The 23863-nt window shown below is 39.8% G+C and overlaps 1 protein-coding gene across 1 annotated transcript in view; it reads right to left on the bottom strand.

Annotated features, from left to right (window-relative positions):
* The window catches only part of PCDH15 (protocadherin related 15), a 711887-nt gene that overhangs the window by 37883 nt on the left and 650141 nt on the right, over positions 1-23863 (bottom strand). The window contains exons 29-30 of the mRNA XM_075025448.1: positions 12580-12795; positions 8175-8263 (exon numbers count right to left, since the gene is read on the bottom strand). Coding sequence (XP_074881549.1) covers positions 8175-8263; positions 12580-12795 — 305 coding nt within the window. The remainder of the gene's footprint in view (positions 1-8174; positions 8264-12579; positions 12796-23863) is intronic.

The raw sequence follows: 23863 nt of genomic DNA, 5'->3' as shown, positions 1-23863 counted from the left end.
CACCACATTCCTGGGCCACACTCAGCGCTACGTCTATGAGCTGACATGTGTACCCGAGGCATCGTGCTGCATGGCAGGGCTGAGGTTGCTGCACCCTGTTACAAGCAGAGAAGACCCTCCTGAACACAGGGATAAATTAAGGCACTGCAGCATCCTGCTGCTTCCTCCCCACAGCTGCATGAATCTGGCATGCCAGATGCGTGCCCCAGCATGGGAGAGATCCTGCTACTGGGAAAGATGCAAAGGACTACTTAGAAGCTTCTTTGGAAATGAATATGAAAGTTCATATGAGTCAGTTAATTCACGTCAAAATATGAGATACAGAATCAGCCGCACGAGAGCCCAGCAGCAATGGCAACGCAACTAGACTAACAGTCATCGTGTAAGACTTGGTAAGTCAGCAGCAAAGTTTAATGACCCTCTGTTGTCCCTGGCGGAGAAGATGCGTGACACGGCTGGAAAGAGCACCACAACGTTCCAGTAGTTTTATACCCTCGAGCTGAATTGCTAAGTTGTATGTATATCCTCTGAATCAGCACACGAACAAAAGAAACAGTTCAATCCGCAGAACATTTTAGATCCTCACCAGTACCTGAATTTAATTACTGCACATTTTTCATAGCAGAAAATTCTGTGCGAGAAAGATGTTTCAGTTCTCTAGTAATTTGATAGCCCGCTGTGTTTCTGGAGCACATAAAAGTATTTTAAGAAATGAAAAAAAGACTTGGAGCTACAAGTGTTGAAGACTAGATATCCTGCATAACTTTTGGCTCCTCCACTGAAAATTCTAGCTCCCCAGAATAATTTAGTAACAACAATAAATTCATATCCTAGCTATTTGAAAAATGTAAGCAAATTTGGCAACAATGTACAGATGAGAGCATTCAGCTCTGCCGGTACACATCAATACAGACTTTTCAAGTGTTTCATTGAACCCGAGTACACTCTCGGTTTTGCTCAACTTCAGCCAAATTCTGGCTGTGTTGAGTTTTTGCAAGGTTAATAATTGACAACTACACTGCTGGATTTTCAACTGTACTTTCACAAATAAGTAAGGACCAATTCCAGCCCCTCCTGTGTGGTTAGCAATGGCTTTTCAGGGGTTGATGCACTCAGGCCCCAGCTCCCAGATGCCTTATTACAACACACATACAGCACAGGGAAGGTGATACTACTTCTGTGGCCTCTGGAGAGGCACCAAGCAGCTTTGAGCTGCCAACACAACTCAAGAAACCCTTACTAGTCAGCTAAGTCAGCCTGCTTTGTGCTGTAATGTAGAATAAAAAAGCCAGAACTAGGGCTTATTTCAAGCATAAGACTATTCCTTCTTTATAAAACGGGCTTTTGGCCAAGATTATTTCTTTCATGTCCCACGTTGGAAGCCAAAAATACCCACACAAGGCATGTGTCTAGCAGGAAGGAGCACCACGGAGCCAATTTACTCTGCATGTAACAACATCTAAATTATTCAGAAAACTACCCAGAGACAATGTCTTTATACCTACTTACCCTAATCCTATAAAAGCATATTGGATTGCTCACAATAAAGGAAATTTGCTTTCTTATATATTGCTGAAGTTTCTTTTCTTCTTTTTGTGCTTGTCATGTATAATCCTGTCCTCCAAAAAACCTACACACACTCCAACTTTTTATTTATCATTTTTCCCAGTCACAGAAGGAACATTACACTACACTCACCCGAAGAATAATACACAGAGACATCTTGACTTTGACCCAGAAGACGTATCTTCAGATCTCAGCACAAAAGGGTTTTTACTGCAACAGTAAGCAATTTCAGAATAAAGCAGAAGTTTACAGCTTTATCTGAGAAGCCATGCACCGCATTATAGCGCTTCAGAGAAAATACATTAACAGAACAACATTCGGTATTATTGGGAGGAGGCGGGGAGAAGGAGATCGCTGAACCAGTGCTTCCCAGCTGGCAGTGGAAGTTGCAAGTGGAAAAGCTGGAGTTGAATAAGCTTTGGTCTCTATTACCTAACTTAATAAAGGTAGCCTACTCTTATTAATCATCCCGATTACAGCGGAGGTAGGCTAAGATCAGCTAAGAAATGGAGTGGGCTTTGTTAAACGAGGTACACAGCGAGAACTACAGGACATGCATTCTCCAAGAAAAGCCAAATGTAGGGTGGATATGAAATATGATGTAGCCAGTTGGTGGCAAACTAATCTCATTATTTATTTATTTGCTAATTTTGCGATTTAATTTAGAATGAAACAATACAGTGCAAAGAAGTGAAAGGGAAAAAGGCAGAGGGGAGGTGGACCAAAGGGCCAGGAGCAAAATGAACCCATATAACAGCATCAACGAGCCCTGAGGCAAAGAACAAGGCAGCTATAGCAGTACCTGTAACTAAAGAACTTTTAGTAAGGGGGAGGAAAGTCAGTGCTAGCTATGAAGAGTGCTTAATGGCAAATTCACTGCCACCACCCCAATATGCAAAGTCCAGTCACCTGTAATTAGGCTTAATTCAGCAATTACGTGGCAAAAATCATCAAGCAAGCAACGGAATGGTACTTCTCCTATGGGAAAACTAACGAGTCTGAGTGATTTATTTACTGCAACTATATCCAGCAGGAGAGACATACTCATTTTCTACCAATTCATGGACTGAGGAGAAGAAAAAACACTGGTGCACTAAGGTTGGATATTTTAATACAGTCAAGAGTGCTTTCAGAGGCACTACATTTCCAAACAAGCACCTCTAAGGCAGCCCATCCAAGGGGTAGTTGTGTCTGGCTTTACTAAAGGTACCAAGAATGCTGGAATCCCAGTGATGCCTCATAACATCTGATTTCATTATGCACAGGCACATCTTGATAAATATGCTACATTTCAGAAGCATTCACTCATCCTCCCAATTACCGAACATACCGACATTCTAACAAAAAAGCAAGAAGGAACAAAGAAATAAAATACGTTATACACAGGCGCCACGTAAAGCACTTATGTCAGCTGTCCCTTTTAAATGCCAGCGCCTGGCTTCTGCAACTGAGATTAGAAAACACCACTTGCTCTATTGTCAACAGCAAAACACAATGGAAGGGAAATCATCCATATTCTGAAACATTTCCCTAAAGAGAGGACTGTGCATTCTAGCTCCTATATATAAAATATATTATCTCATATACTATGATCATACATAAAATTATATATGATGTACAATGTTCGCGTGGTGTATATATATTGCTATAGTATATATTATGACATTTCTTTTAAGTGGACCACAGTTTCTATGCAGCAAAGCAGAGCAGACACCCCTTTGAGAAATGATGGCAGTCAACTTTATATATGCAAACTATTAAGTTAGCAGGCTGAAAGCTCATATTCCAAAACACTCACTCAGTATATCTCTGAGGATCAGCACTTAATTTTACATTTGGATTTTCTAGTTAAAAACTTCCTGGTCACTTCTACATTGCATCACAAGTTTGAGTGTGGATTTTCTTTAGCTATGGAACTGCCCCATTCTTTTACAAGCATTAAGCTATTAAAAGATTGCAGCCTTTAACAGGCAGGCCACAATACACATGAAGAAAAGTTCGCTGGAATTATCACATGTGCTATTTCCAGTAATTTTGTCATGAAAAGTAGGGACTAATCTCTACTAAGATACACACGATACACATGAACATTGAGAAGACAGCTGAAGTTCCTACCCAAGAACATCTGCACTTGGATTCCACTTCCAGAGGCAGGTCTGGCCAGGAGGCCACACGCGCCTGAATTCCTCAGCCCAGGAGAGTGAAAAATACTAGAGAGATGCAGCGAGAAGGCAGGCTCAAAAGCCCGGAATATGCAACTAGTACGAGTATTTTGGGACCTCTACCTTTGCACCAATACAGGCACCATGACTTGCTTGTTATGAAGCCAAAATATAAAAAAAGGGAATCAACACCAAGACCATCCTGAAAATACGGGAGACTACAGAAACTTCTTGATGGGGGAAGTTAAATTTTCAGTGTTTAATTATTTATAGTTACTACACAGTTTATTATTAAATAATAAAGCAATTATCTATTTTTGTATCTATGCACATTTATTAGCAGTATGAGGTGATTCTACCAGATCCTCTCTTCCAGTGAAAGATTCCTAGACCACCACTAGGAGATTTTCTTCATATGGATGGAAAAGAAACTCCATTCTTTCCAGGCTCACTTTTCACTGCAGGGGATAAAGAACAACAGGGGACACCTCATATGATTTTGGAAAGCGAGGAGACAATCTTCATACTGTTCTTTAACAACTCCAGAGCAGTCCAAGTGCAGCTAAACGTGTTTTCTTCAGCCATGTCATAGGCTCAGAAAGCACACACAATGCATAAATGTTAACGTTTAAAATGATGCCCAAATGGTTTTGGCTAGCTCTAGTTCAGGAAAAAAAGTTCCCTAAGCAATATTATCCCCATTTTGCAGGGTTTGTAGGCTGTAGGGCAAACCCAGCCTTTTCAAGAGGAATGTCTATGGAGTATTTCATCAAAGCACTCTTTGTGAGCAACTCGATTATTCCATTTCAGAGAACATGTTCTGCCATCTATAGAAGTGGGTACAGAGGAACTGAATTCACAAGCCATTTCTATTACCTATAGGATGACAGAAACCCAGGTGTCTCTTGGTAATGTGGCATATCTGAGTTTAGCTAGAGATTTAAGTTGCAGTCACGTGAAAATCAAAGAACTAAATGCTTTGAACATGCAGCTGGCTATTTTATTCTAGTTGAAATGCTGTTCCTTGCCCAACAAGTAAGCACTCACAAACACTGCCATATTTAAAGAACGCTGTGTTGTCTGCCTTCACTGAGTTTTCTGAAGGAGAGGAACACGACTGAATTTTCCGCTAAGCCTCACTCCATTTTCTCTGTCATCTTCTGTAGCAGACATAAATGGACCTATCTGAACAGACATAATTGAAGTGGGTGAGAGAAATGGCAAATCTGACATTGATGTGCAGTCCAGAGGATATGAAAAGCTTGTTGATGAAATTAAAGCAGTTGGAGGAAAACCGAGGTGCTTACTGAATGACTGCAAAGGATCACGACACTATCAGAAATGTCAGCTGAAGACATACCCATTGTATCCCTCAAAAAAGCCCAAACTCCTAAGCCAAATAGATAGTGATATTTTAAATCTTTTCTCCTATGGTGTGCTTCCTTTATTTGGACCATTAACCAACATACATCTCAGGGCTATGCTGAGTAAGCCTTTCCAGTGTGGAAGAACTTAATTATGTATTTCTTAATTCCTTGTATCCACTCTCTAGTGAAAATTACAGGCAGCTGGGGAAAATCTGTTAGAACTTGTTCTCCAAAGTTGTTTAAATCACTATTTATTTTATTGTTAGAAATCATTATAATTTCAAAAATTACCTAACTACCCACTTCCCTAACATTCCCCATCACCAAGTATTGCAACTGGTGGTTAAATGTTGTATTTTCAGAGATTAATATTTACTATCACTCCAGTGCCAAAATGAGAGGACAACGAGCTGAATAACCTTTGTAGTGACTAATTTAGCTAATTATATAGTCTTTTTATCTGTAAATGAATTATATAAAGTGTTCTAATTTTGTAAATTAGTGCATTATTTGAAATGGCTCAGAAACTTCTTCAGGCAAAAGTACTTTAGCCTGAGAAGGTGTCCAAATTATTTGGTTTCCCTTTGCCTGTGGTTAGATCTTCTGTATAGCGCATGCATGAAAAATCACGAATTCCTATTATTTTGTTTTTATGTCCTGCATGAACTATTAAAGCCTTTATAGAAACAGGGAAAGCACAATCTTTTAAGCGTTAAGAAGAAAATCCAAGAAATTTGAAGCTAGCAATGAAAAAAATACATTTCTATGTGAAACAGACAAGTACAGATACGCAAAATTCTGAGACTTTTGCGCTCTGCAACTATTTTCAGTAAAGAATGCAACAATTTTAAAACAAGCTATGAAATCTCTTCTGGCAAAGGTTGTCCTTAAAAGCTTATCCTTAGAAGTGAAAATGTTACACTACACTCACTTGCTGGCCTCACAGTGTTTGTGAAGGTAAAGACTCCCAAGCTAATTTTGAGAACTCAAAACCTGTCCGTGTTTTTTTTATTTTTGTACTCATTCAGAAGCTTCATTCACTGTGAAATATTTACACATCTGTCAGAGACTTCCATGCACAAGGGCCAAACCAGCATGAAACAAGTTTTGAAAGACTCCAACCTGGCAGAAAAGAGGTTTTTTTGGAGCAGGGACACTGAGGAACGTGGCTCTCGGCTGTTTTCCAAGAGTGTGGCAGGATATGCCAGCTATTCCTCCGGGCCCTGGAGGAGAAGAGTGAGGGTATGACTACGGCACGATTTATTGTTGAGGCACTCAGCAAACACTGCTGAGACCTGCTGGGAGCTGGAAACAAGCTGCTCCAGTGTTTGCAAAAGGAGATTTTTGCAGGGATGGTGAAAGGGCGAGATACTATCTGCTCTTGCTGTTCTTGCCGGGCCACCTGTTGCAGCATTCACACTCTCAGTCCCATGACACGTGTGTCATGCAGTTGACACTCTTCATTCAAGCCAGCCTTGTTCCACCCTGTTTTCAAACCACCTTCTGTAAGAGCTGTCTGTATTTTGCTGGTGGCTCCTTTGGCTCAAGGACAGTCCCAAAAGTGGGAGGATCTCAAACACAGCCTAAGTCCAATTTCACATGAGATCTATCCTATGTCATGTAGAAACACATGGTACAGAACACGTGCTCATCTTCTCCACTCAAGGAAACAGAAGCCCAGGAAAGCTACAAATTACTGCGTGAAGATAAAATTTGTAGAGTGCAGCACGCTAAGGTGAACTTGAGGGCTTAGCAAAGCAGAAGCAAACTTCTCCTATTACTGTCACTGAAAGATACATTGTTCTTTGTCCCTCCAGCCAACACCAACACCTGACGCTTTTGGAAAGCTAGATGTTAACTGGTAAGCAAGCAGACTCCTTTATTATTCTTAGCTCTAGGCAATGGAGTCCCCATGAATACAGACTATTGCCTGAACAACTTCATTAGAGTTTCTGACATTAGAATCTATCAAAGCTAACTTACACCTGGCTCAAAACAGAGAGAGAAAAGGGGAACATGTCCTAAATCTCCAGAAGCAAATCTGTTGATATTCTTTCCTAGCCCAGTGAAGACACGAGCCATTTAGAGACCACACACTTCTTTTTTAGTGAGTGATTATATCATAAAGCCTAAGGTATTTCAACTTCCATGGAGAAGTAAAGGTATGACAACAGCCAGGATGGAACAGACCTGCTGAAATCTGAGAAATGCCATTCATCACAGATTAAATTGACAGAAGAGTACAAAGATTGTTTTTAAACTATTTCCTACAGTATTTTCTCTCCCATATTGTCTAATTCACGGTTATATGCCTAATAACACAAAGTATAGAAAATTGTCCTTGTCTTACAAAAACAAGCTAGAAGTGAAAACCTGACTCCTGGAAGCTGATGATGTGGTGTCAAAACACATTTGACCAAAAGGATTTTAGCTGACTTCCAGCATGATAAAATACTTCTGTTTTATTGCAAAGCATTAATGTTTCCTATTACCTGTCCCCCCATCACAACATTGTATACCTGCTAGGCCTGAATAATGACACCCTGTTACCAATTTTTTGCTATTAAAATTTTATGTAAAGATGTTAGTGGTATTAATTGTACCAGTATAAATTTTCTAAATTCTGCTTTCCCTTACAGCTATGTCACCCAAATAAAATCATAGTGAAGCAATACAGCTCACTGAGACACACTGCCCCAACCTTTTGGAGATGTGCTTTATTTTACGTGCTAGATTTTGACAGATGCAGTTTCTGTGCTCAGAATTTGGAGGCTCCACTATAGCCTGTATTAGGGGCAGCTCTGAACCAAGTTGCAGCCTGCAAAGTGGACAAATGTGCAAGCAAAGAAGTGCTGTACCTTGGCCTTCTCCAGAGGAGGGGCAAAATGTGTGTGTGTGTGGGGAGGGGGGGCAGTGCTGTCGCTCAGCCAGTTGTGCTCCCCATCAAAATACCCGCTTGCTCATTGTCAAGTCCTTTGGCAAGGAAAGGAGATCATGGCATAAAGGGAGCACTCCTTACTGAACCTAAACACAAAACCACCGAATTGTCTGAAATTTGTAGAGTAAATAAATTTATTACCCTATGAGTTGATCTTTGTTTTGTTCCACAAGGGTGGGAGGAACATTAGAGACGATGACTTGCATATCCAACTGATTGACCACAGAGACCTGGAAACAAAAAAGTGAAATTCAAATGGCACTCCCATGCATAACATCCTCCCCATACAAAAAGAATGGAATAATTACTTTCCTGCCTTCACAGCCACGCCCTGGTGTACAGATTTCTCATTTTAATTCTGAATAAGAGAGCTGGGAAATCTTTCTTTGCTTGGCAGCCAAAACCCATAAACACCAGGCAAAGATTTAACTAGAACTATAATTGCAGGACTGCATCGGAATTACAGATTTTTAAGGTGGGGACTACAAAACCTGTTCTTCATAGTTTAGACTTTACTTACAGAATCACGGATCTCCCACGTGCTACATTCAAAATTACTTATAAGCATTTTGGTATTTTTGATGACTTGACAGGAAAATCCAATCCTGGAGATACGCAATTTGCAGCAACGTAAATGTAAATACAAGATTAATTTAACTTAATCAATGATACTTTGTCAGAAATTGATGAAGGAAATTGTTCATTTACTTTGAAGTTATCAGTGAAAGTTTTCATTTCAATCTCCAAGTTCTTTTAGCTTCTCCCTCTATATAGCATAAAACTGTACATAACCATGTACATTTTACAATTGAACTTTTTTTACTTGAAAGGCCAGAAAAAAATGCCTCTAACAGACTCAAGACTTGTGAGCTTTGTTTTAAATAAATAAATAATTCCAGGAGTCCACCGAAGAACAAATCTGTCACATTAGCATTTTCTACTACATTATCTACTATAAAAGCAGTGTAATTCTTCTGTTTCTCAACGGCAGGCTGGAGGGTCAGTGTGCACAATGGACTACACACGTATCAAATTCAGCAGAGTTGGTAAACTCTGCTTCACGTCTCCTGATCTAGTCTCCTCAAATTATTTTTATCCCAAGAAAAGGCTGCCTTCCAGTAAAATGATTGCATGCTTTTTGTTCCCTTTTAAGTATTTTTTCATTTTGTAATCGCTCTCTCTTCACTAGCACAGCCAACTTCCCCTTAGGTTGTGAAAGGAACGGTTATTTCCCATACTGGTGGAGAAAAAACATTTCTTGAAACTTGGCTCATGTCCATCTAGGCATGACAGCAAACATTATACTCCAAACCTATACTCCCTATAGAGGATTCTGGAGGTAAATTTGGAAAAGTAGGACAATGTTAACCCTGATAAATTTAAAAATCAGACTTGGCTGATTCAATTCTAAAAGAAAAAAACAACCCCTGATTTTGAAAAGAGAAGCCTGAGCCCTGTAAGCACTTCAGCAGACAAGCCATAATATACTTTCACATCAAACACTGATTCACCAGCTTTGAAGCTTAATTCAACTTTAAATATTTAAATGTTCTTGAAATGTCATCAGATGCACTGATCAGCATTACAGACTTCTGTGTAAGAAAAACAGAATTATAATGAACTCAAAATAAAATTTAGACTAAGATCATTGAAAGGAACTCTAAAGCAATGAACAGTTTAATAGAATTAACTACATTAGCCAATTCAAGCAAACACTGTGCACCAATGTACCCAGTACTGCATAAATGCAACACTTAAAAAAAGGCAACAGTTCTTTTGATATTCAAGGAATCACAGTTATGACTACTTGTTCATATACAAAAATATGAATAAACACACATTCATGACAAGCTAGAGTAAAGCACGAGTGTTGAACAAAAATCAAGAAGTAGTTAAGGTTTCCATAGCAACACTAACTTGCTTGCTATCCACATTTTTAAAGGCTTTCATTTTCCAATTATTAAAATAGCATTAAGTTGAGGAACTAAGTCCAATTTAACTACATTGTAACAAAAGCTGTAGGGAGAAACTGTTCCCTTCCACTCCAGGACAGACGGAAACATGCTGGGAACAGAAGTGGAAGGTGTGGGAAAGCAAAGGCTCTTCCTGAGGCATCACTGTCACCGCTCTCTGGAAGCTTTTTGGGGCACAGTTACCAGGGATCATTCGACCCACCGTTCCTTAGAAAGCTGTTGCTACTTCCAGTCTACTGAGCAAAAATACAGCCAGATCCTGTGATGCTAAGCAGCAGGCACCAGCCTCAATTATAGGGCTGGAAGTCAGCATGTTCAGGTGTCTCACGCCCGTAAGTATCTGAATACGTTGCAGAGAACTAGGAAAGTTCCAGGTTAAATTAAATAAGTAGCACAGCAAACTGGGAGTTTGCAGGAGAAGCAGGGAAAGCATATAATTGTTGATAACCACTAGCCTGTAAGTGATAGCCCCTTGATCCCGTGCTTCATTCACTAGGCACTTTCCAATTTTTAGATTGAGCAAGGCAGAGCCTACAAACAGTCTTGATCATTATATAGCACCAATGGATTTCTGGGAGCAGCTTATGCTGAGAGCTGAATAAGGAAGGGGCCTTGGGCCCCCCCCAAACCCCAACAAACTTTTGAGTAAAGATTATGTCATAGTGAGTATTTACTATCCATACTTACTTAGTACCTTTACGTGCTTACTTGCAGCAAACTTACTTTAAAATGTAATTTCTTATTTCTTTCTTTTGTCTCACAGAGGCTAAAAAGGGAAATTCCACCACATGGAACCAAACTATAGATCCACAGATGTCTAACTTGAGCCATCCTGCCAGTCCCAGCCAGCAGGAACAGACTGGTATCCTTCACACGGGCCGTCCCCTACAGCGTGAAGACATTTTACCAGTGGATTTGACAGCTTACGCTGCTTGCAGAGCTGTGCCAGGGCTCTGAGGAAGCATCCTGGCCCCAATTCTAGAGGATACCTTGCTCTACTTGGGTTCTTCCCAGTACTGTCCCTCTGGTGTTGCCCCACCTCTTCTCTCTAGACCTCCTCTCAGTGCAATCCTATCTTCCTCCCCAACATCTTATTCTTTTGCACTGGAGTAATTGAAATCATTTCCCTTATCTATGTGCACTGCTTGAGCTTGTATTGAAAGGAGTAACACCTCCCAGTCTGAGCACCTGACACCACAGTGATAGCAGGACAAATTCTGTTCAAATCATGAAGCCCAGGAACAACTTAGTCTAGTTAGAAAGGATCTTCATGTATGGATCATGCTCAGTGCAACCCAAACTTTCATGGTGGGATGGTGTCAGTCTGTAATTGTATCTACAGCTAGTCTAAGCTTTCATGCCTTGCTCAGAAACGCTGGGTGTACTGCTCATCACTCAGACAACCTGGAGATACCTCTATATATTAATGAGACATACCTCACTTTCTAATTTTAATGTCGATACCTTCTGGGTATATTTTAATATACTATTACTGCATAAAGAGCATGAGAATGCCCTATCATTTTGGGAGGTCAAGCATGAGGACATCATACATTATGTTTATTTGCTGAATTCCTGCATAACTCAATATACCAAGTATTACGGCTATCATCTGTATCATTTGACAGTGTTCCCATGAACCAGATAATGCACTTCATCCCTACAACATTATGCTAATATTAATCTAATCCATCAAGTTATATAGGCTTTAAAGAAATTTAGCTTTGATGGTTTCTGTGACTGGACTAAGTCAATGTCCTTTACTCAGCACACCACCACGAGCTTATGGCCTAAAGCTGGTGCCAGTTTTGAAACGTTGCTTCCCTGAAAACTTAAAAGTACAGTCTCAGCCAAAAATTATTCCTTGTGTCTCCCTTCCAGACATGAGCAACTAAGACATGGCAACTTTGGCTTTCCCCAGTAAGTGGACTGACTTCTAGCTTTCAAAGACCGTTTGCTCAGATATTTGTCTGCACTGCAAGATACACCAGATCTAACTCTGACCCAGAAGCTATGTACTCATGTTAACACAAAGTACAGCTCAAGTTAGCAAGCTTTCAGCTTGGCTTATTAACTGGGGTTTATTAATGCCATGCTAGCCCTGCTTCACAGCTTTGATATGGGAGCTGGCTGCACTTTGCTGGGTTAGAGAATAGGTGGAGACAATCTGTAAATTCTTCATGCAGATGTGACCTGCTTTGTACTTTTAATGCATAAAACCAGAACTTTTTTTTTTCTGCCATCTGGGTCCAGAACACCCAGAACATAACTTAGGTCCATGTTTAATGCAAACAATTAGAATCTAAATTGAACCATTAACAATGGCTCATTGAATAAATAAAATACAGAACATCATGTCTAGTCTGATAACTGAGATCAGTATCTCTGCCATGAAACATGAACACATGTTGGCTTGAAAAAAAAAAAAAGAAAAGCTTTATTTCAGTGACTTTAAAAGATTAAGTACACACAGTTTATGGCCTTCCTATGGGTCTGCCTGGAATTAAACTTTATGTAGTGTTTGAATTTCCTCAGGAATTATTCCATAAAGATAATGCCTGGCTCATACTTACAAGTACTTCTGCTTTGCTGCTCAGTCCTTTTCCATAATTGTCAGTTGCAATGACCTGAAACTTGAAATAGGATCTTCTCATATTTTTGAACAGCATAGCAGTTTTTATTAGCCCTGTGTAAGCTTCAATCACAAAACCTTCTTTACCATCCTTGATTGGAGGAATGATGAGTCTGTACTGCATGGCACTGTAATTCCCAGTGTCTTTATCATCAGCCTAATAGGAAAAAGAAAACAAGCAGAGGGAAATAAAGTAAATATGCATGCAAAGAATCATTAACCTTGTCCTTTAAATAAAGTTGCATATTGGTCCAGCGAATTTCTTCTACTCTGACATTTAAAACATTAGATCCCAGAGAGCAGATACTGCTATTACTTTAAATGGTTCATTTAACTTTGCTGCATGCAATTTTGCTTTTCCAGCAATTTCTTTCTCCTGTGTTGGCACTAAACTGCTCCAAAAAAAAAAAGGAAAAAAGAAAAAAGGAAGAAAAATATAAATGGACTTTTCAAGTCTGCAGCAAGCTGAACAGGTAAGAACAGTTTAATACTGAGAAACCTCTACTGCCAAATTCTTGTTGACAAATATCAAAGAAAAAAAAATGCAGCAACATACAAACTTACACAACAAGAATGTCCTCCCTCTTCTTAGAGATATTCTGCATCCTCACTGATTGAGCACATATATTTTTGGAGTGATTTAATCCTTTTTTATTAAAAAAAAAAAAAAAAAAAAAAAAAAGGATTGAGTGGCATTCCTGCAATGCTGCACAATGGACCTGATGTACAGACCCAGTGTAGAACACAAAGCTGCCCTAGCATTCTCCAGTAGTCCTGGCACCAATTAGGCAGCCCCGGGAGCTATGTTATTTCACCTGCCCTGTGCCTGACAACCCTGCATAGCCCCATTCTGGCCTCTCCCAACCTACTCCTTTGCACAAACCATGCTCCTGTTCAAAAGGCAGTACCCATATTCAGAGGGGAGTAGTTTTGAGGACCCTTAGAATGCTTTCATGTGCTCCTTCTAGGAAGGGGTCAGCAAGGTGGTAGCTAATTACTGCCTGTACATTTGCCCACTCATTAGACTTGGGCACTGCCTCAGCATCTGGGACACTTCAGCAGCTATTAGCAGGCATTTATCAAAATATTGGCATGACTTCTTAAGCCTGTGGCTTAAGCTAATGTTGGAGAAAAACACCCTTAATTTCAAAAAGGTGCAGGTCTTTGTGTAAAATCCATACTTCACCATGACTTAAAAACAATAATCACCATCTAGTCAGGGCTTGCAGCAGAGTGAAGATTTGTTTACCATGATACGCCACTGCCATTTAAAAAAGCATTATCTGTGCAAGGTCATTAAGCATTCAGTAGATGGCCATTAATCATCATTGCTTCCTCAGCATCAGTGAACAAGATCTGTAAGGTGGAAACTTTTACTAACTCTTATTTTGTCTTTATTTCCTGATAATTTTCAGGGAATACCAGTAAGGAGATGTAACAAGCGAATCTATGCAGCACAGCGATTGCATCGTGCACCATCAAGAGATACTCGTACCAGACGAATGATCCTGGTGCTCAAAGCTGTATGTGCTTTCCATGCTACTCCGACCGCTATCAGGCCAGATGGAATAGATATAACTATACAGCACTTAAGCGATAATATCTGGGCTGGTTTAGCTAGAGGTAGCAAACATGTTTCATATAGCACACCATTGTGCTGCAGAGCTGCCCGGAAGACGAGCTCCCACAACAACACTGGCTGCCACTCATCACAGAGACAGAACTGTTTAAAATGGTCCTTGCATCCTTTGTAAATGTTTTGTTTTCCTCTAAATTGACACAGCTTTATCTGGCTTGGCTATGAAAAGCATAAATACAAAATGTGTTAAAGTGCTTTTGTTCTCTAGTTCTATAGCTTTTTTTAAGGCTTTTAAAATCAAGATTACTACCTCTTGGGTGATCTCAAACCCCTTTATTAGCATTCTTCAGAAAGATGGGGAAGGTTAAAAGCTATCTGAAATTTACCCTGTTCCGTCAGTCAAAAGGTAAAGACATTGGTGAGCTTTTCCAGAGCATTCCTGCTATCCAACTGGCATGGGTAAATACAACCTCAAAACATTGCAGAGCCAGCAGGCGGGAGCTTGACAGGTGGATTTTCAGGACTAAGCTCATTTTTGGCTTTCCTTTTGACAAGTAAATTGCTGAAGGAACAAATAAATGTGAAAGCATGCTATATGGCACAAGGAAGCGAGGAAGCGGCTGTACCTAAAAATCAGGTTGATATGCAAGTGCTAGCAGGCATCACTATTTGAGAGCTGAATGTCAGTGCTCAGCACTGAGCTCAAGTCAGCCCTTTTAAGAAGTGCATAAATGCCTGAATCACACAACAGGTTGCCTTCATTCCTCCGGCAACTGCAGCAACTTCAGTGACCTTATCAGACTGTTACTCCCACCACAGTTTTATCTGATGTATTCTCAAATTAGCGTGTTGTGGTGGGTTGACCTTGGCCAGCTGCCTGAGACACACCCAGCTGCTCTCTCACCCCCACCTCAAGAGAATGGGGGAGAAATTAAGATGAAAAAGTTCATGGGTTGAGATAAGCACAGGGAGCTCACTTATTAATCGCTGTCACAGACAAAATAGCCCCAACTTGAAAAAAATTAATTTAATTTACTGCTATATAAAATATGTTTGGATGGTGAGAAACAAAGACAAAAATTAAAACAGCACCTCAGCTGTGCCTGGCCATGGGGCCGTTGGAAGGGGCTGTGCCCAGCCCAGGGCAGCCCCGGCCTCTCCTCCCAGAGACCCCTCAGCCCCCGCCTGGGCGCAGGCACGCCGTACACATATAAAAATCAAATATTTCACTTCAAGTCCCTGCTCTTAACCAAATGCAAAGGAAATCTTAAAGTTACAACACAAAGATTCCACATCATTACTATTACTACATTATTACTACTAAAGTTACCCTTACTAAAGAAACATTTAGAAACGGCAAAACAACAGAAATAAAACATCCTTGAAAACATGCAAACTGGAGGTTACAGAAGCATTCCAAGTGGTTTCTCTTGGTGCTTTTTGGATCAATTTTGTCAACATGTTGTAAGAGAGCTTTAGGTCCTCCATGTACTCAAAGATGAGATCAGGAAGCCTCTGCCTGTAGTAGCAGGGGATACTTGAATATGTAAAAAAAAAAAATATTTGGTACAATCCATCTAGAAGACCACCTATGCACTACCCGAGAGACAAGAAAGAAACCTCTTCGGAAAGGATTTCATGGTGATAGAGAGCAGCTAACTTTTTAAAATAATCACATCCTTGCCTCATACCTAACAAATCACTGTGTGCGTGCATCTAAGATCAGGCAAGTACAGCTTGTACAACACAGCTCATTTTAAAGTCATGAACAGTGCAGAAGAGACCAGTCTGGCAAAAACCACTGTCTAATCCACACTCAACTTTGCATATTGTTAATGGAGCTGGGGGGGAAGTAATTCCTGTAACCCCACATGGCATGTGTTTTGGCACACGAGGCACATAGCAGCAGGTAGGAGAGCAGTATCTGATCCGGCTCCTTTGGGGTCTTCACTGTACCGAGACGGGATTTACAGCAACTACCCAGCTAACTGCCAAAGGCTCTCTGGAGGTGCCCTGTGAGATGAGCATTACGCCCTTTCAATAAAAAGCCAATTTCTTTGTTAAAATGGATTTATTAGTTTGATTCAGCTGGGCCATAAGCCTATCATTTTTTTAATATTAGCAAATTCTATCTCAATAGAAAGATACGACTTTTAATAGTAGTTCGTTTCAATAACAACAGAAAGCAATTTTACCTTCAGTATTTCACGCTTGTATATGTGTGCAACTAAGGACAAACAAAATTTGGATCCAAATTAGGGTATCAATATTGGAGGCACAGACTTCAAATATAGTTGGCCTTTCTGAACAAATGTCATGACAGTAGTGTGGTTGCTTATAAGCAATGTTATGGTAAGTCTTGCAGCTGAGTTTAATGCCTGAAACTCCAGCGAAAGAGGCATTCTGAAATTTTAAGCATGCAACTTCTAAAATCCTGCAGTTCAGATGCCCAAAGCTGGTAGACAGGCTACGAGTTAGTTTTCAGAAGTTCTGACAACTCAGTGGCACTCCAGAGAAGTCAATGGCCTCAGTATCATTACAGTTCAGGCTATTTCCATCCCAGAAACCATCTACACGCAGATGAGCAAAGACAGGTGCAAAACCGCCTGAGGAACTTGGAAAAATCATCAGATTCCAGTTTCAAGTATTTTAACTTTGTTGTTTCCATTTCATCCCCCCTTTCACCACTATTTATACTGGGATCAAACCTAACAACACTCAGTGCAATGTTCAGCTTTGCAGGACCACCAGAGAGAGCTTGTGAGCTGCTGACATTAATGTACCAACTTCTTTAATACAGAGTAAGGATGTTTGCTATTCTTGTAATTTGTCCTGAAGGTAAATATTTTTGACACTTCATTAGGAAGAGATATATGACATCTCAAGAGTTGCATTATGACTGTCAAAGAAGAGAAAGAGCTATACTTAATCTTAATATTATTGCAGTATATCTTCCTTTTGTTATGTGCAAGAAATACAGATGTCTCCTAAATTCTGCTATGATTGAGTACTGATAAATATGTATGATTTTAGGAATTACCAGGCCAAATTTCAACCCTCTTGTAACTAAGCGTAAGCGTGCCCACACAAACGGAGTTTCGTTGGCATCATTGAGTGCTACCTCCAGCCCTTACCAATCCTCTCTCATGGAAGAAAAGGTGCAGCTGCTGGGTGCTCCCTAACCCCACCACAAAAGCACATTACACCAGCCAGGTATCAGCTGAAATATGCTGCTCTAGGCCCTAACATTGAGGGTATCTACTGCAAAGTCATTAACAGTTATTTTTTTAAATTTCATTGGCAGCTAGCTCTCTTGGAACAAAAAGACCAATAAGCCAAGCATTCTTGGTGACTACATCTTCTACACAAGCACTGCCAGCACAACTCGCAGCAAGTCATTAGAAACGTTAAAGCTGCTGGCACTGCAGAGGCAGCAAAGAGACGGACGCCGTCAGTGCTGGGTTCGCCCTCAGATAAGCAATGTCTAATTCAGCCCAGCACTGCAGCAGCAATGGGATGAAGGGTACAGCTGCTTTGCTGCTAACAAAAAGTGCTTTTAACACATCAGTTGCCTTAAAACAGAGAGGAAGGGTACTTTCTGTTTAGTTTGGTTTTTACCTTTAGGAGAACTGAGAGGGGAAAAAAGCCTTAGCTTAAGCATGGAAATATATAGGATTCACTAGAGCTGAGTCAAGCTGCATGCCTGAAAGACTAGAGATGAAAACAGATGAGCCAAAAACTAGGAGTGATAGGCATCTCTTTAGAGGTGTCTCTGTAACCAGTTACAGTTTGTCCTAGTATATATGTTTTTTTCTGGTGTAACTAATTAACACAAGACTTGGGTTGCCTGTGGGCACCTCACACAGCAGCTGTCCCTAAAGGCTGTGCAAGTATCTCACAGCTGAGAATTTGGTGGAAAGAGGTCTGTAAAGGAGGTTAAGTCTGAGGAGCAGATGTCAGGACATGCAAAGCTATAAATTTTTGAGCCACTATGGCAAAACCAAGCTGATGACCATGAGTTCCGAAGTGCTAGAGACAGGTAACAGTGTAAAAGAGCACAGTAATGAAGAAATACAGAAAAAAAAGAGGAAAACTGCAATAGCTACAACAAACTCACTGGCTTAAGTGTCTGTAAATCACAAAGTAAAACCACCTCTAAAACTGTACAATGGCAGATGTGGCTTCAGAACTGAAAATATTCAACAATCTGTAAATTCCTACCAGCAAAAATGGTCTTGTTCTAAAAGCTATTTATGTGCCAGCAACTGATTGGAAACAGTTGAACCTGCCATCTGCTAGGAAGAAGAAAAAAAACCCAACAGCCCAGTCCCATTCATTTTACATGTCCTGTTAGCATCCTCAGGCTCATGATTAAGGGTGACCCTGCTAGGGAGACTGGAAAACATTTAAAATTAACAATTGCATTTAACTCTAAGCAGCTAGTTTGAATTTAACTCACGCTGATAATGATAAAAACTGTAATCATCTGATGATTATGCAATAGATTCAGGAGTTGCGATTAATGAAGATTTTAATGCTCATCCCAAACAACCCACTGGCAATTTTGATGACAATATCAGAGTGTTATTGCCACATGGCATTGCTTTTACAAGTCTCTCTGGGTGAGGGCATAAGTGCTCTACCGTAACACCGTGATTGTGAGGCTACATAGTTGCGCCTCACACCATGATAATCCCTGTGGAAACCTGCAGACTTGAGAAATGTAAAATAATCACCCTTCATGAGGGCTGCATGGAGCCAAACATTAATTAATTTATGCTTTAAATACATCATTTGTTAGGCATACTTACACAGGTACTACAACAAAGAGAAAAAGAACGGACTCTGCTAAGCATACTGCCAATCAGTGCCCAGCCCACTCCAAGTAAACCCCAGCTCCACAGAAACTTCTGAGAAATACAGGTAGTAAGAAAAAAACAAAAACAAAAACAACCCCCCCCCCAAAAACCCAAAAAAACCCAAACCCAAAAAGAATGAGAGTTGTTTTTCGTCCAATGGTGTCAAAAAACCCAAGGTGTGGAAACATGGATCAATTTTGATAGGCTGTCTCACAGGAAAAAATGTTGAATAAGAGGTGTTCCCAAACTTCTATTTTGAAAAAAAAAATTAGAAGCATTAGAAGCATTGATTTTATAGCATATCCTGCTATGCCAATAGCAGTTAGTGCTCGATACAGTAGGTTTATGTGTATGTGCTGGGAGGGAGTGCGGACCACGCAGCTGATCCTCCATGGGATGGGAATGGTCCAGCATTGTGAACACTCCAGGCGTACTCACCCCTTCCAGCCTCTGTTCCAGGAGTACGTTACTCTGGAAGGCACATGCAGGACTAACAGTGTTAAAATGTTGGAAAATAACATAATAATTGAAACAATCTAATATTACATTTGAAAAAATTGCAAAGGGTAGTAGCTTTTCCTGAACACTGCCAAAGGAAAACAATAGTACTGTTTTCTAGAGTAAAAAGTTTAGCAAGTCAACATATTATCTAGAGATATGTTCTTTGAAGGAAATTACCTGTGTGCTTGGAATTACTGTAATATTATTCTTAGCAGGGCAAGCAGCTTCCTGTCAGAGGCCAGATGTTACAGCAGATGCGTGTATTTGAGGCTGTGCTGTTGTCACTGCAAATAGGCTTCAAAGTAGATTTTTACTTCTACCAAGTATGTTTTCTCCCTACAGATTACTTCCTGTGATTCATAAATCATATTTTAACTAATAAAAGATTGTGACTGGCATAGCAGTTCATTTTTATACAGAAGTTGTTCTCTTGTGTACATGCAAAAGCAAAATTAGAGAAAGGAACACTTTGTCTTTCACAGCAGAAAGCTGTCTCAAGGGGCCCAGGGTTGAATCTCACTTTTACAGAACTTGCCACTCTGAAGATTTACTTGTCATCCCAAGGAAAAAGGAAATAATAATAAAAATAAAAAAACCCCAACAACCAAAAAACCAAAAACCTAGAGGATATAGGCATGAATAGAAAATAACCAGAGATTTAGCATGGGTAAATGCATTTGGGCAAAAAAGTTATCCCACTATTCTGTCTATATGTAACACATATCCATACCCAGGAATTTTAAATATTTATTTTATCAATTGCTTTAGATCAGTATGCAACTGCTAAGATAGATTGCTTTCAAGGATTAGAGTTAAGTGAAGAGTAATTCCTGTTGCCCTGTGTGTCATTAGTGTAAAAACCTGTAGCATAAAATGGCTTTGTTTTATTTTGATGTTCTGTAGATTAAGATATTCAAAGAGTAATAAAGGATGAAGTTACATTACGAAGCCTATCAGAAAGGGGCACAAAATACAGAAAAGGGCTGAAATGAAAATTTGATCAACCATATTGTAAAAGAATCAAGTTTCCTTCAGGATGTAACTGCATTTCAGACTCCACTGGCTCCCATTATCATCATCAAACCTCTTAGCTGGCTTCATATTACAGCCATTTCTATCAAACACAGGTCAGCCACTTCCAGAGACTTTGATTCACTGGCACTTATTTTGGCAAGCTTCCTTTTCTGCAAACATTTTCAGTACAAAAATACCTTTATAAACTGAGGAGTAATTTAGAAAAAACCTCTCACTTTCTTTACTAGAATTAGGACCTCCCATGTTTCCTCATTTAAATGCACTTTGATAAACAAAACTAGAGACATTCATACTGTTAAAGATAATGCTCAAAAAGAAAGGACTAGTAACACACCGTTATAGTGAAAAGTCAACTCCTGCTAGTGATTTCCCTTGTTGTTGGGATTGTGTTGATTTTGGTTTTGTTTTTATAGAGCAGATTGAAAATATTGTGTATGTGGCCAAAGGAAGTCTGGGTCTAATTCTGAAGGGAAAACCAGGAGTTATACGAAAATACCAGTGGCAAAGCAAAATAAATAATTCTAATATAATGAAATGCAAAGCAAATCTCAAACCACAAAATTAATAAATTAGTAGTTATGAGTATTACATCTGTTTTTAATTAACATATTCATAACAAAAAGCATGAAAAGGCCTTTCATCATGGAAACAGGCTCCTATATAGGTCAAAAATTCTGGGGGAAAAAAAAGAGAATTGCAGAAAAGGGGAGAGAACATAAAAGGTCATTATAACACCAATCCCCATCAGGACTGCCCAACACCTGAAACCTTTTTCTGAGCACTACTAGAACTGTAATTAAAGCAATTATCCAGACTGCTGTTCCAGCTGTCCCACCACTGCAGGCCCAGCGCAATGGTTGTAGAGTAAAAGGGAAATCCAAATAAGCCACAACCAAGACAGAGTGCAGCTGTCCTACCACCACGGCTTCTGACTACCCTTTGGTCTTTCATCAGATCCTCAGCCTGGACTCAAAAGATCTCATCTGTGCATTGTGTATCTTTGATAGGCTTTGGGGGAAATGAGTAGGCTTAAAAAGATGGCTGTGTGAAATTGCCTGTAGATTTGAGACATGATAATCAGCCTCAGCCATCATTTCAAGAGAAATGGTATTTAACACAGCTCCACATTTCCTGCTGAGCTATTAGCAATATAAACACGGTCTTTAAGATGCAAGGACTAGAGCCTAAGTGCCATTTGAATAAATATATTCGTTTTACTTTTTTTTTTAAGAGACATTAGTACTTATCAGAGGACACCAGCCTTAAAACGTTCATATTCATATAGAATAATTCATATGGAATATCATTAACCAAATTAATTCTAATTAAAAGTGACTTTATGATAAAGATTTGTGGCATTCTTCTGAGCTCAAGCTTCCTTTTTATCTACTTACAGTAATCTTTCTAAAAATCTAGAGCAAGACAACGCATTACCCTATTCTAAAAGGATTTTATATTCAAATGAATGTATTTAAGAGGGCGTTTGCTGCTGCTGCCAGCAAAATTGCTGTACCTTATAGAGCTGGGAGAAGCAATCTATAGTATTTGCCTTAGTCACATATGTAACTGTTTTGATGATGAGAGAAGTGTTTATCCAATATTTTATTGGCCTATTTGTCTCTAAATTCGTGTGTAAGATCGTGTACTTAGTACTAGTTTTCTTCTCTCCCTTCATTTTTTTTGTGTTTGGCCCATGGCAGTTAGATTATTTCTTACTCCCAGTACTACTCACTAGGCTGTATGGCATAATTAGTGCCAAGACTGGGGTGTTTTACAAAACATTTTTCAAGAGGGGAAGAACTGTGCTCTGATGGGAGGGGTGAAATTTTGTTCAAGCCACAGAGTACAGAATGATTTAAGCAACTGAAGTTAAACATACAAATGTTCAGCAGTATATTTGTGATGAATTTATCTAAACTCCATTTACATAAACTACTATATTAAAAATTAATGACTACAGCAAATCATTAAGTACTGTTAAAGAGGGACTAATTGTGTTGGGTTTTTTTATTTATTTGAAAGCTGTAGTTTTTGCACAGGGCCATAAAGCTTGTCGTCTTATTTTCATATAAATTACACTCATCAAAAATGAGCCATTCTCATGTGCCAGTAACACTGTACAAAGACAGAGAGCTAGATGAGACTAACTTAATAAATGCCAAAATGAGACAGAACTGGAGATCTGCCTACAGCTTAAGGGATTGTCGGCAGGACACCGATTACCCAGGGCAAAGCCTGAGCAGAAAGTGCTCTGCACACCCCTCCCACTTTCCTCTGGGAAAATGAAGGTGCACGTCTGGGAAGAGAGCTGCGAGCACCTTAATACATCCCTTGGCCTGGACAATTGCTGGAAGAGGCCATTGCAGATCTTGGTGGAGTAGGGATCACCGGAGGTGAGGATCTAGGCATAAACACATCTGTTAATCCTGTCCCGCAATATGAGCGCCTCTTGGTATTAACACCAATGCTGTTCTGACATTTCAGACTGTTTTTCTTTTTTAAACTATTGCAAAACTAGATACATTTTTTTAAAAACTTAAAATAGTTTTTACCTCTTGCTTGATGTAACCCACATACTCTCTAAAATAAAGACACGGTTAATTTCTACCCAGATTATAAAATAATTTTTGAACCGCCTTAATATCTACATGGATAACCACCTACAATTTAGTACTTCCTAACTAACTTCTCTCAGCTCATCTTTTCCATCTCCTATTTGATAAAAAGGAAAAATTATATTAGCTTAAACTGCTGCTAAACCATAACTGCTGGCAAGTGCCTGCCACTGTGATTATTATGCTTAACTAATTTAATTACAGCAATGGCAAATAAAAGCGGGCATACCCTGTAAATCACATCTAACTGCAGGAGCCATATCAATATCTAAACACCAGTCATTCTGCTTACTGCAATTAACCCACCCATCCATTGATCTTTTCCCCTGGTTATTCCACCCACAGCGACTGGACAAAGCAAACCTGTTGGCACAGGCCTGCTCCAACCTCTCTTCAGGCAACAAGAACTGGGTTAGAGCACCATGTTAAAACAGCTCCACGATGCCCCCAAAGACCTGCCCACTTGTAAAGCTGTCCCAGAGCTTCATCAGGCTGAGCTCTCGATTGGCGCAGCCATGTTCATATGATCTCCCTCCTGGCTGCTGATGCTCAGCTCAGGAACATGTTGCAAACTTCAGGAAGCTGAAACTGAAGATATCTGAACATAAAGAATTGTGTGGTGTTCATTCAAACCCT

Source organism: Buteo buteo, chromosome 4 (assembly GCF_964188355.1).
Source record: "Buteo buteo chromosome 4, bButBut1.hap1.1, whole genome shotgun sequence".
NCBI lineage: Eukaryota > Metazoa > Chordata > Aves > Accipitriformes > Accipitridae > Buteo > Buteo buteo.
The sequence above is the reverse complement of the archived record's forward strand: the minus strand, read 5'-3'. Positions and strand labels throughout refer to the sequence as shown.